Source organism: Arvicanthis niloticus, chromosome 23 (genome assembly GCF_011762505.2).
Source record: "Arvicanthis niloticus isolate mArvNil1 chromosome 23, mArvNil1.pat.X, whole genome shotgun sequence".
Taxonomy (NCBI): Eukaryota; Metazoa; Chordata; class Mammalia; order Rodentia; family Muridae; genus Arvicanthis; species Arvicanthis niloticus.
The window spans coordinates 8,057,111-8,070,143 of NC_133430.1; the positions used below are offsets into that span (position 1 = coordinate 8,057,111).

Sequence of the window (13,033 nt, forward strand, 5' to 3'; positions counted from 1 at the left end):
TTATGCGGTGCTGGGGCCCGAACCATGGTTTTACGAATGCTAGGACAAATACTCAACCAAGTTAAGATTTAAAAAGGGGACTTCTCAAGAGGGAGCCTGTTGCCGTGCAGTGGTGGCGCACGCCTTTAATCCCAGCACTTGGGGGGCAGAGGCAGGTGGATTTCTGAGTTCGAGGCTAGCCTGGTCTACAGAGTGAGTTCCAGGACAGCCAGGACTACACAGAGAAACCCTGTCTCGAAAAACAAAACAAAAAGAGTGAGCCTGTTTAAATGTCTGAGCAGTCATACATAGATTTTAGTGGCTTTCCAGTTACAAAGGGTTGCTCAAAGAAATCTTTTCCCCTCTGCAGTAAATGAGTTTAGAGGGTGTCTCAGGGTGACTCTAGAGGGTCCTTTCACGGGCTGCGGTCTGATGAAATAAAACCATAGGTCACAAGGAATGTACAAAGGGGTTAAGATATATTTATACATATATATATATATATATATATATATATATATATAAATATATAATTTCATATATATATGTACAGCACATATATATTGTGTAGTCTCTTGTGAGGTTCCTAGAAAATTGCAAGTTCATACTTGAGAAAGGAACTAAAATATATATATGTATATATGATTTATTGTTGTCTTAAAATTATTATTTGGGGGGAGGGGTTATGGAGTTTAGAGCTCCCTCTGAAGATCTCCTGGGTGCTGGAATTAAAGGTGGGTGCCATCATGGCCAATTTTTAACATTATTATTTTAAGCATTTCTATACATAAGAATTTTTGTTGGTTTTGGTTTTGGTTTTTACGTGCGCCACCACTGCCTGGCAGGAATATTCTTTGTATGTTAGCAACCTTCTCAGTGATTGTCAGTCATGCTGGAGTCCTTGACTGCCAGCTGGCACGAGGCTTCCGTCAGACTCCAGGGCAATCAGCACTTTTCCCTTCCCATGTCCACTCAATTTTACCCTGCCTCACAATAGGATTACAAAGTTTGCATTGGATTTTTCTTGTTTTGTTTTATGTGTATGGGTGTTTTGCCTGGGTATATGTACACAACTCCTGTTCCTGCTGCCTTCAGAGGCCGGAAGAAGGTGTGGGAATCACCCGGAACAGGTAGAGATGGCTGTGATCCACCGTGTAGGTGCTGGGAATGGAACACAGGACCTCTGGAAGAGCGGCCAATGCTTGTAATCATAACCACCGAGCCATCTCTCCAGGCCCAAAATGTTTGCATAGTTGACATCAGTGCTCTGAAACCTCCCCAGGTATTCCCAGAGTGACCCATCCCATAGCTACCTGGCATCTAGAGTGAACATCTCGAGGGCAGGAATGACATATTACTCATTGGGTACCCAACACAAGCTCTGGCCTAGAATACACACTCAGGGAATGATGGATGGATGGATGGATGGATGGATGGATGGATGGATGGATAGATGGATGGACAGACGGATGGATGGATGGTCAGATGGATGGATGGATGGATGGATGGGTGGATGGTCAGATAGATGATGAGTGGGTAGATGGGCGGGCAGATACGGTGTCAGTTCTTTCCTGAGTAGTGCAGTAGGGCCACTGGTCAACACATCCTTATTAAGCCCCTGTTGGGTGGATGAGGGTCCCTGCCCTGGAAGGTCTGAAGTTTAAGTAGGAAGAGTGAGACTAGCAATCACTAGTCAGCGTGAGGAGATGAGGGAGACACATAGGAGAGGAACTGAGGACAGCTTGTTGTCAGGGAAGACTCTGATCATTGCATTTCACCAAAGGATTATCTTTTTGTTTTTAAACTCGCTATGTAATTATGTGCCTGTGTACGCTGTGCGTGTGCAGCACACGAGAGCAGGAACCAAAGGAGGTCATAAGAGAGCATTAGATCACCTGCAAGTAGAGGTATCAGTGGTTGTAAGCCACCTACCGTGCGTGCATGCGTGCCTGCGTGCCTGCACACGTGTGTATGTGCGCGCATGCGTGATGGGATTCAACCAGGACTGATTATTTTATCATTGCTGTACCCAGTTTCCACCCTGTAGTGTCCTGAGTTACTCCACTGGCATCTTCACTAAGGTGGTCCAGGAGGTCTTTGTCTTAGTGGAACAGCTTCCGGTTACATGCCAGGCTGGAGCTCACCATCTATCTGCCCGCCTCAGCCTCCTTAGTGCTGGCATCACAGGTCCGTGTTACCATGCCCACTTGTTTCTTTACCATTTTCTCCCTTTTCTCTTCCCTTCAACCGCCAGTCTAGAATTTCACCCATTTTCCAGAATATCGACTCTACTTTAACGTCCTCTTGAACATGTTGGAGAGGGAAAAAAAACTTATCGTTTGAATGTGAGGATGTGTGTGTGTGTGTGTGTGTGTGTGTGTGTGTGTGTGTGTGTGTTTCAAATTAACAGACAAAAGACGGATTACCAGAAGACAGGATTAAATCATGAATGCTGAACAGTGTCTGTAAAGGAACCCGGAGAGCCAGGCGTGGTGCCGCGCACCTCTGATTCCAGCACAGAGGTCCTTCTGCCTCCAGTGCTGGGGTTAAAGACGTTCACCGCTGCAACTAGCTCCAAAATAAATTTAAAAAAAAATTTTTTTTATTTATGTTGTTTCTTGAGACAGGGTTTCTCTGTGTAGCCCTGGCTATCTTGGAACTCCCTCTGTAGACCAGGCTGGCCTCACTGCCTGCCTCTCTACCTCCAGAATGCTGGAATTAGAGATGTGTGCACCAGTGGCTGCCCCGCTTCCAGTGGTAATTTCTGAATTTCTGCAAATGTATGCATTGAAGGCAGCAGTCTGCGATTCCTCCTGTCTCATAGTGCTTCACCCAACAGAACCCACCTACTAGACAGTCAAGGCTATAAGAGAGAGACTGCTGCTTTCTTTGCTCTCTCATCAAAAGAGCCAGTCCTGTCACCATCTGCCAGTCCTTTTCCATGTTCACTGATACAGAAAAATCATACCAAAAAACACAATCCAAAGAGCTGGGCCCCAGCTTGGTGGTAGAGGGCCCCCCCAGCACTAGCAGGGCATGGCTTCATCCCTAGCTCTGAAAATGAAAAACAAACAGAAACATCTCCTTGGACTGACTGCTTCCCGCTTAGTTCCTGCACTACCATGTTCAAAACGGATAAGCTGGAGGAACCCAACCCAAGGCCCGGAGCAGATGGCTAAGCTCACAACAGTAGAGGTAAACATGCCCGCTCCATAGTGGAAAGCAACAGTAAAGTCAGGGAAAATAGGAAAGCGAGCTTGAGATCTAGTCTCAGTGCCCAGCTCCACTCCCTACTGTGTCCCTGGGTCTAACCAAGTACCAGGAGCTCACATCCAAGACATGACATGTGCAGGCCCCTATCCTGTGGCCGGCAGTCCATTTCTTTTAATTTTGTATGTGATCACAACAGTCCCACCCACTAGCATGAAATCCATAGCTCTCACTACATCGCAGGCACTTATCAAGACCTTAAACTCTAGGGACTTGAGCTGCTGTTATCTAATCCAGAGTCCAACCACATCGGAGCAAATCATAGAGCCTCCAGGTGTGGAGGTCCATTCTGTAATCTCAGCTGTCAGCGGTGGAGGCAGGAGAATCCTGTGAGCCTGGGCTACAAAACGCAGCGCCCTGTACCCACGAAGGAGCAAAAAGGTGATGCGCTTAGAAAGCTGGGTTGGTTTTTCTGTTTTGTTTTTTGTTCTCTCTCTCTCTCTCTCTCTCTCTCTCTCTCTCTCTCTCCCTCCCTCCCTCCCTCCCTCCCTCCCCCCCTCTTCTCTCCTCTCTCCTCCCCTCTCCCCTCTCTCCTCCCCCTCCCCTCTCTCCCCCTCCCCCTCCCCCTCCCCTCCCCCCTCTCCCTCCCCTCCCCCTGCCCCCTCTCTCCCTCCCCTTCCCCTTCCCCTTCCCCCTCCCCCCTCCTCTCCCCTCCTCTCTCCCCTCCTCTCCCCTCTCCTCTCCTCTCTCCCCTCTCCCCTCCTCTCTCCCATCTCCCCTCCTCTCCCCTCTCCTCCCCCCTCTCTCTCTCTCTCCCTCCAAACGCAAAACTAAGAGGACGAAGTGCGGAGTAGAAAATCATCGACTGCAGGCAGAGGCAGAAACACGCGAAGTCTTCTACACGGGTTGTCAAGTCTCTGAAAACACGCAGCGTGCAGGCGCTGCTGCGGGGACCGCCCAGCGCGTGCAGTCGGCTTGCGGTAAATCCCCGCGGAACGCGCTGTCTTGACCTGCATTCTCAGCATTAATAACTCAATCAACACCGAGGTCCACCTGAGGCCATTCGTCTTTACGGACTCGCAAGGAAACTGGAGTCTTGGAAAATGTCTCGGATGAAGGATTTAAAATCCATGGCTTTTGAACGAGTAATCTAAGATTCAAGCGGCTGGAGGGGCCGGCGATAAGGAGCAGCAGGAACTTTAGAAAGGTAGTCGCTTACAAAGTTCGAAATTTCTTCTAAAAGTTAACACTCCTGGCCCGTACGGGGATCGAACCCGCGACCTTGGCGTTATTAGCACCACGCTCTAACCAACTGAGCTAACCGGCCAGACGGGGAAAGGCTCTTCTCAGACAGCCTACAAGGTTTCTTAGCGTCCTGTGCGCCAAGCTGCCTGGCTCCTCCTCTTCTCCCCAGAGTTCCAAGCACCCGCCTCTCTCCCAAGCGCTCCCCGCCGCACCCGAGCCCTTGCTCCGCGTACTCCTCCTTAACCAGAAGGAAAACTGACCCCGACGGGCTCCAAGGGGCGGTGTCCTACAGGGAACCCAGGCCAGAGCCTGACTCCGCAGTGAGGAAGCGTTCAAACCATTCCAGGTCAGAGCTCCGAGAATATTTGCAGCGAGAAAACTAAACTAGTGAGCTAACGCCATTGACTTCACCAAACTTAGAATACCGAAATCCAGACAAAAAGCAAAAAAAAAAAAAAAGCAAAAAAAAAACCCAAACAAACCCGAATTTCACAGCATCAAGTCACCAGCAGCTGCTAGGACCTTAGTTTCCTTCCTGCGAACCGGAATCCTGTGCTAAAACCCCCCACCCCCCGGTCTGATTATTTATTTGTTATTCTTAAAGACTATTTTTGACTGGACTCAAGAGTAGAAGCTCTCGGCGAAAACAGCCCCGCATCACTTGGCGATCTGTTCCTGGAGTTTTTCTTTGGCTTCCTTCATTTTCTCGGCCAGAAGTTTAGCATATTCTACAGCCTCCTCCTGGTTTCCGTAGTGCCCGTGCGAAGCTTGCCTTCATCGTCCGCCTCGGTGAGATACCGACAACCGGCGGCCGGGAAGGGGATTTTCAGCCTCATCTTGACATGGCCAGGAATTCACTTCCAGTTTTCTTTCAACACAGGCACCTCTCCCGCCTCAGCCTTCCGAATACTGAGATTACAGGCACGCGCCACCACGCCTGGCTCAAAAATGTCATTATAAATCGTTGCTAAGTACAATAATACATGGGGTGAACAAACAAACGAAAGACAGCCACCACCCAGGCATTTTAGTGTTAAGTTCGGACAACATCACGGACTTACACTAAAGTACGAACTGCTTTGTATCTGGCAATCTCATGGCCAGAGTATCACTGCTTTGCAGATTCCTCTGAAACCACACTCAGAAAGGTGTCGGGCAGAGGCAGGAGGCTGGAAGCATTTCCAGATAGACCCCGACTCTTTAAACCAGTAAGTAACTTAGCTGAGCGAGGTGGCACTTGCCCACTTGTAACCCTAGCATTTGGGAAGTGGGGAGTGGGGGTGGGGGTAAGATCAAGAGTTCAAGGTGGTGCAATCGAGTTCGAGGCTGCCCCTATTTGCAATCTGTTTACCCAGCTCCCACCAACACGTCGTGCACTCCGGAAGGCCGCAGCCAAGTGGACCTCAGCAGACGCTGGGAGTTTGGGGCCACTTTCCCAGAATTTGCAGGGGAAGCAGCTTAGTGCTCACCCGGCTTCCCGACACCTGGTCGCGGCTCGGCGCAGTGACTAAGACTGAACGCTAGGAGGCACCCGAGATCCACGGAACTCAGAAGCCAGGAGGCTAAATAAAATCCTGCCTTCCTTCCTTCCTTTTTAAATAAATTTTCTTAATGGAGTGGATGTGTATCTTTATATACAGCATTTTAATAGACTACTTTTATTTTTCATCTGTTCGCTTTTTTGAGCTACAGTATCATTTAGCCCAGGCTAGCCTCATAGCTGAGAATGGCTTTGAACTGCTCCTCTTGTTTCTGTCCCTCAGTGGCTAGGAATATAGGTACTCACTGCCAAGGCTGATTTTTATGCCATGCTGGGGAATCGAACCCTAGGCTTCATACAAGCTAAACAAACTACCAAATTAGCGCACGCCCAGCCGTTTGTTTCTTTCTAGTAGAACTTTTTGTGTTGTCCCGTGTTTCGCTGTTTGGCTTTCTGTAGGAGAGTCGTTGATCTGACTGGATTGTTGAATTCCCTTTTTAAACAGTCAAATGCAGGAGACCGGAGGGCAGTTGTGCTGTTTTTTTGTTTGTTTGTTGCTCTTAGCCTGAGATGCCTTCTAGGGCTTCTTGCTACAGTCTGGGTTGGCTTTTCTCCATGCCTGCTGCCCCACTCATCTTCCCAGTCTTCCCCATCCCGTTTTTGGATCTCTTCCCTCCTTGTCTGTGCTGGATCTCTTTCCTCCCAGCCCCAGGGGATTGTCTCCCTCACTTACCTTTCATTTGGATTCTGGACATCCTCATCCATTGGTGACCCCTGAAGAGTGTTGAATCCTCCTTGCCTGTGTGTGATCCCATTTTGCTTTTGCCCTACCAGACCAATAGCTGGAGAATTCTACAAGAGAATTAGAAGCCATTGGAAGGCCACACTCCTGTGTTTTTATGGCCAGTGAAATATTCACTGTCATGCCAGAACCAGATCTTTGGGATATGACCAACTTCTCTCCTTAACATTTTCGGAACTTGTCGCCATCCCTACCTACATTCTGTGCTGCTCTTCATGTCGCTGGCTGTGAGGCTTCTGGTGTGAGAGCCCAAGTGCATGCAGTTGGTAGCAGGCACTGAGCAGGCGTTCATCGGGTATCTGGAAGGCTAAAGCCCCTGTTGACCTCCTGAGATTCTGGGTCTAAGAACATGCTGCGCATTCTAATGAAGGCTGTGTGAGAGGCTGGAGAGAAGTCAGAGATTAAGACACTGCTCTCAGTGGTTAAGAGCACTGACTGCTCTTCCAGAGGTCATGAGTTCAAATCCCAGCAACCACATGGAGATCTGATGGGTGTCTGAAGACAACTACAGTGTACTTACACAAAATAAATAAATAAATTCTAAAAAAAAAAAAAAAAAAAAAAAAACAGACACTGCTCTCAGCCTGGCAGTGGTGGCACACGCCTTTAATCCCAGCACTTGGGAGGCAGAGGCAGGCAGATTTAAGACACTGCTCTTGCAAAGGACAGGAGCAAAGGACAGGAGATCCATCCCAAGCAATCACCTGCGGCTCTGGATCCAGGAGATCTGATGCTCTGGCCTCCTTAGGCTTCTGCACTCATGTCTGCAGACAAAGGCGTACACATAGCCAAGACTAAAACAAACATTTAAAAGATGTTGGTGATAGAGATGATATGGCAGCTCTGACTTGAGCTCCACAATTTGATGACTGCCCAGGTCTGTGCTTCTGAAGGTCTATCTCAACATTGGGAGCTAGAGGTCCAGCCTACGGATTTAAGAAAGAAAGTTTACAGCAGGGACAGTGGTGGTGTCTCCTGCTTCTGTATCAGGAAGGTCTGGTGGAAAAAGTCACATGACAGGAAAACTGGAGTGGCCAAGGATAAAAGCATTTTCCAAAGTCTATGTAGCTGGAACTATGTAGACCAGGCTGGCCTTGAACTATGGTCTACTACTATGTAGACCAGGCTGGCCTTGAACTCCTAGTGATCTGCCTGCCCCCACCCCCACCCCAGACCCCCAGTCCTCGGACTAAGAGCTCAAATGTGTGACAACACCCTTTCCTCTGTATCTTTTGCTTTTTTTTTGGAACTCTAGTCCTCAGAGTAGCCAAACAACCTGAGTTGATTCTCTTGGCCTTCTCTCTTTGAGGCTCCTTGCCTGCCCCTAAGCTGGTTCTTCCCCCTCTGTAGTGGCTAGTAATCGAACTCAGGGTTTTGCACACACAAAGCCCGAGTTCAATCACTGAGTTTTAGCCTGCTCCATGCCTTTGTCTTTTATCTTTATTTTTACATGCTTAAATTTTGACTTAAGACCTTGCCCCAGTCACAAGGAGGGCAGAACATTTTCCATATAGAAACTGAAGTCCTGCTTATGGATTCTGGGCTTGGGGGAGAAATGGAAAAATGGGAAACAAACAGGAACATCAGAACTAAAATGTTTCATTGCACAACACGTGCATATCAAAACTGTTAAGTCAATAAAAAAGGAAAACAGACAAACAGAAGGGCTTTTCAGATGTTGCTTCTAATATGCTAAATTTGAAGCCAATTTGAAACACACCCCTCCATAAAGTATGTACATGTTGAAACCCTTTGTGCCCACCAATTTCTTCTGGGTGTAGCAGAACCGCAGGAAGTTGGAAGCTATGGACTGGTGTCTGAGTTCAGGGGCCCACCAGTAGGTGACCTTGACAAAGTCCTTCACCACCCTGGGACTCCAACAACAGGACATATGGCTTCTACTGCCCAAGTCAACAAAAAACACTTCTCCCATCTACCTGTTTAATTGGATCAAAGGGTAAAGTTTGTCCTGAATCCGAAATACTTAAAATCAGGCTTGCCCCTAGACAGATGGGTATGATACAGAGGTGACAGGTGCTGATATCCCCTGGCTTTTGGACAAACATTTATTAAGCACTTGCAGTGTGACAGACCTTGTCAGACCTCGGGCAAAAGCCCCGAGGAATTGGGTGGAGCACCAGAGACATCTTATTTAGTCTTCACTGTGACCCCTTTGGGGTGAGGATTTTTCAACTTCACTTTACAGTAAAAAGAATTTAGGGATCTTATCTAGGCTGCTTTTCATATCTCCAACGCCTGCAACACTGCCTGTAGCAAACTAAATGTTTGTTGAATTAAAAAGTAAAATTTACAAATTACACAGCAGTCGCTGTCTAGCAGGCTGCGTTGATGCTCAACTGTAGGTGTTGGTAACAACAGGCTCCAACTAGTTTTTACAGTCAGTTAAAGCTCAAGGAAATTGTTCTCAAATCAGGTTCAACATCGTTACATTCTCAGGAGAGCTGGGAAGAGCCAGTCCCGCCAAGGTTGCCTACTCACTAAGGTAAGAAATTATACTTAAATTTAAAGCAGCGAGAGGTTGCTTAGCGACCAAACCGAGTCGGCAGGCCGCACCGCGCATGCGTGAATGAGCAGCGCTCCCTCCACTTTGCGCATGCGTGTATGCCTGTCTCTGGGAAACCCCTCCCTCCGAAGGGTCTGGCGGTTGCTAGGGCGACAGGAACACAATATGGCGGCCGGATCCTAACGCTCCCTAGTCAGGGACCACCGCGAAGGTCCTCGAGCCGGAAGCCACCTCTGGAAAGGAGAAGGCCGGTACCACAGTCTCCTCTTTTCTTTTCGGCCCGGGCCCGACCAGGGGCTGACGGCGTCATCCGCGTCCAGGATGAAGAGTGAGTGGGGCCGGGGAAGGGCTGAGGGTCCCCGGGGCCTGTGGGGCGGCGCAGCCTGAGGCCGCTCGGGATACCTCGGGGCAAGGCAACCGGTTATGCTGGAGTTTGAGGAGCTGAGAGTCATTTCATTCATTCTCTCACTCGTTCGTTCGTTCGTTCGTTTGTTTGTTGGATCGCACCTAAAATTCTCAAACATTGGCTGTCGGCTCTGAGCGCTCACACTGTGGCTCCCGGCACCTTCGGGACAGCGGCTTAAGACGCTGGGAAGCTGGGCGGTTTATCTGACTTTCTGAGTTAAGCAGTAGTGCTTTTGAAAGCAGCCTTTCAGCGGAATTAAAAACGGTTGCTTAGACGTTAGGAGATCAGGCAGTCTTTCTAGAAAATAGAAGGACTGAAAAAACTGGACTTACTGCCCGGTTTGTGGGTCACCTGGAATCCATGTGCGACTACCGGACAAGTCGGTTTTGTTGGGTGGGACAGCTGTTTGATTTTCATACCTACACGGTTATGATTGCCTTTTATAGTTGTAGCCAGAAGTGCAGTCTCTTGCCGTGAAGATTAGATTGTGTTCCCTGTAGTTATAATATTAAATTTACACTACATTTTAATTGCTGTGCAGTAATTTCTATGTGCTATAAATTACATAACATTTTAAAAATAAGTCATCTCATTCACCCTTTAGTCTTGTGTCACTATGTCCCTCCCTTTAAGAAAGATTAATGTGGTTTTGAGTGACACATACATTCATAGCCAGCACTCAGAGGCAGAGCCAGTGGAATCTCTGTGAGTTTGAGGCCAGCCTGATCAAAAGTTTCAGGACAGCCAAGGCTACTACACGGAAACTGCCTCAAAAAAAATTTTTTGTAAAATTTTTAGTAGTGTGCACCTGTAATCCCAGCATGTCTACAGTGGGATGGGAGCTGAGATAAGAAATTACCCAAAAGCCTGCAAGTCAGACATATGCAGTGCTAAACACAAGGGACCCTGCAACAGACAAGGTAGAGGGGGAGAAGCAGCACTACGTTCCTCTCACCCCAGCTATGGTTTCTTCTCTCTCCCTCCACCCCCTTCTCTTTAGTATTTTCTCCCTCACCACAGACCCCATAGACACACTTAAAGAAAAAAAAGAACAAAAATTAAGAAAAGTTTAAAAACAGACACATCATAAGATGCAAATTACATGCAAATATTAATTTAAAATTTTCTTAAATTATATATATGAGTGCTTGCCTACATGTATATTTGTGTAGCATGTGGGTACAATACCTGGAGGGCCAGAACAGGGATCCCTTAGAACTGGAGTTACAGTCATTCAAGGGCCACCATGGTCTTGGGACCAAATCCTAGTCCTCTTCAAAAGCAACAAGTGCTCTTAAACACTGAGCCATTCCTCCAGCTCTACTTAGTTTATTTCATTTTGGTTTTTCAAGACAGGGTTTCTCTGTGTAGCCCTGGCTGCCCTGGAACTAGCTCTGTAGACCAGGCTGGCCTAGAACTCAGAGATGTCTGCATGCTTCTGCCTCCCGACTGCTGGAGGAGTGCACTGCCTGGCTAACAAATCTTTTCAAGTGAAACTCAAGTCAGTTACTTAAACAACAGTTTGACCTTCTAATTCTTAGGAGGCAATTCAATCTAAAAATATGCAGAGAAATGATGGTAGGAAAATATTAAGTCTTTGTTTCCTGTAGCTAACCCATCCTATCCTGTATGAACAGAAATCTTTGTCGTTTAGTAAGGACACAGTGATTGAACATACGGGGTGTTTGAGGTGGCATTCACTGGCAGCGCGAGTTATGTTGGCGTTCGCTAAGCTGTGTGCATATATGTTTAACACAAGGCTCAGTGAAGTGGTGTGATGAAACATGGCAGGTGTCCAGAAGTACCTCAGATTTCTGAATTATTTGTGCTCATTGTGTGTTCAGAAACCTTAAACCTTATTTTCCTCCTCATGGCTTTTTTTTTTTTTTTTTTTTTTTTTTTATGTTTTTTTTTTTTTGTATGTGTATGCTTGGCTGTCCTGAAACCCACTCTGTAGATCAGGCTACCTCTCAAGTGCTAGAATTAAAGGCATGTGCCACCACCACCCTAGGCCCCCAGAAACTTTTAATTGTGGCCAAATTTTTGGTGACACCCATATTGAGCCAGTTTTCCTGTCCTCCTTCTCTGCCTTATATGTCATTTGCATAGTGAGTAGCAAGGTGTCCCAGGGCACAGTTGAGGGCATCCACGCTGGAGCTTAGGCGGACACACAGCTTCATCACTCGCCTTTCTCATGCTGGTTTACATCACGGCTCTGGTTTCCATATCAGAATAAATGACTCCATTGTGCTAGGACTCATACCACTCACACCGGGTGCTGTCGTTTCTCACCATCCGCTCTCATCTTCAAACAGGTGTAGTAACAACTTCCAGGGATGGTAACAGCTATCTCAGGATTGTTGAGGGGTCGGGTGAGGTGTGTGTGTCAGGCCTCTGTGTCATGCCGCTGTGTCTGGCGTGCAGACTGGGAGTGGATGCCTTGCTGGCCCACTGGATGGAAGAGCAACATGAGAGAGGACAGAGTGACCGCGACCAACCCTTACTTGAGGACCTTTGTCCTTGTCGGGTCTAAGCAGAGTCCTTGTGTTTTTCTCTCTGGACTGTTTGTTGTTTTGGTTTGGTTTTTGGTTTTTCGAGACAGGGTTTCTCTATGTAGCCCCAGTTGCCCTGGAACTCACTCTGTAGATTAGGCTGGCTTTGAACTCACAAGAGATTCACCTGCCTCTGCCTCCCAAGTGCTGGAGTAAAGGTGTGTGCCACCACGGCCCAGCCTGTTTGAAATTTTTAATGGATTATTTAGTTGTACCTACAAAAACAAAAGCAAAATTATACATACTAAAGGGTGCTTTGCTATCCTATCAGAGATTTTTTTTTTTTTTTTAGAAGAGAACAAGTTTAGTCAGTGTCCTCTGAAAGGAGCAGCTGGCCTAGCAGTACTGCAGCAGTACTGAGCAGAACTCCGGCTCAGGGAGAAGTACAGACTTTACTGTTACTGCAGTGAGGCTAGGGCCATCTGGCCTAAATGCCAGTGCTCCCATCCAGGCTGTAGGATACCTCAAGTGCTCTATCTTATCTTCGTGTGCACGTCGCCATCTGTGTTTATAAACAGATCCACCAGTGTCAACATGTGAAAGAAAAACCAATGAAAGCGACACTGGCTTTGTAATAAATCCAACCAGTACATTTTCAGTTGGCTCTAGGATCCTCCCTCCATACCTGACACAACTGGTCCTGTTGAACGTTCTTACAGCGTGTGGGTTTTCTGTGTGTGTGTGTGTGTGTGTGTGTGCACATTTGTAATATATATTCTCACGGCTGCTGCAGATTTGTCAGTGCCACCCATTTCTAGTAGATGTGATTGAAATGTAAATGGTTGTCAGCTTTTGAATAATTTTGTGTCTTTTTTTTCCCACCATGTTTGGTAAT

At 47.4% G+C, this 13,033-nt stretch overlaps 1 protein-coding gene, 1 long non-coding RNA gene and 1 other non-coding gene across 11 annotated transcripts in view; 2 read left to right on the plus strand and 1 right to left on the minus strand.

Moving 5' to 3' along the window:
• Positions 1–4,251: 4,251 nt before the first annotated feature.
• On the plus strand, positions 4,252–6,055 carry LOC143436763 (uncharacterized). Its single transcript, XR_013106565.1, has 2 exons — positions 4,252–5,642; positions 5,790–6,055. It is a non-coding gene; the product is annotated as an uncharacterized LOC143436763 (long non-coding RNA).
• Positions 4,443–4,516, minus strand: Trnai-aau (transfer RNA isoleucine (anticodon AAU)). Its single transcript has one exon. It is a non-coding gene; the product is annotated as a tRNA-Ile (tRNA).
• A 3,285-nt stretch (positions 6,056–9,340) lies between the features above and the next one.
• Mok (MOK protein kinase) overlaps positions 9,341–13,033 on the plus strand; it is a 33,291-nt gene continuing 29,598 nt past the window's right edge. For 2 of the 9 annotated variants that reach the window (XM_076921146.1, XM_076921138.1), the window contains exon 1: positions 9,387–9,568. Coding sequence is in view for 5 of the 9 variants with exons in the window: in XM_076921138.1 (XP_076777253.1) it covers positions 9,562–9,568 (7 nt within the window). In the remaining 4 variants the exon portion in view is untranslated. Of the gene's footprint in view, positions 9,569–13,033 lie in introns of all 9 variants that reach the window. The other 7 variants (XM_076921139.1, XM_076921142.1, XM_076921141.1 and 4 more) reach the window with 6 other exon arrangements.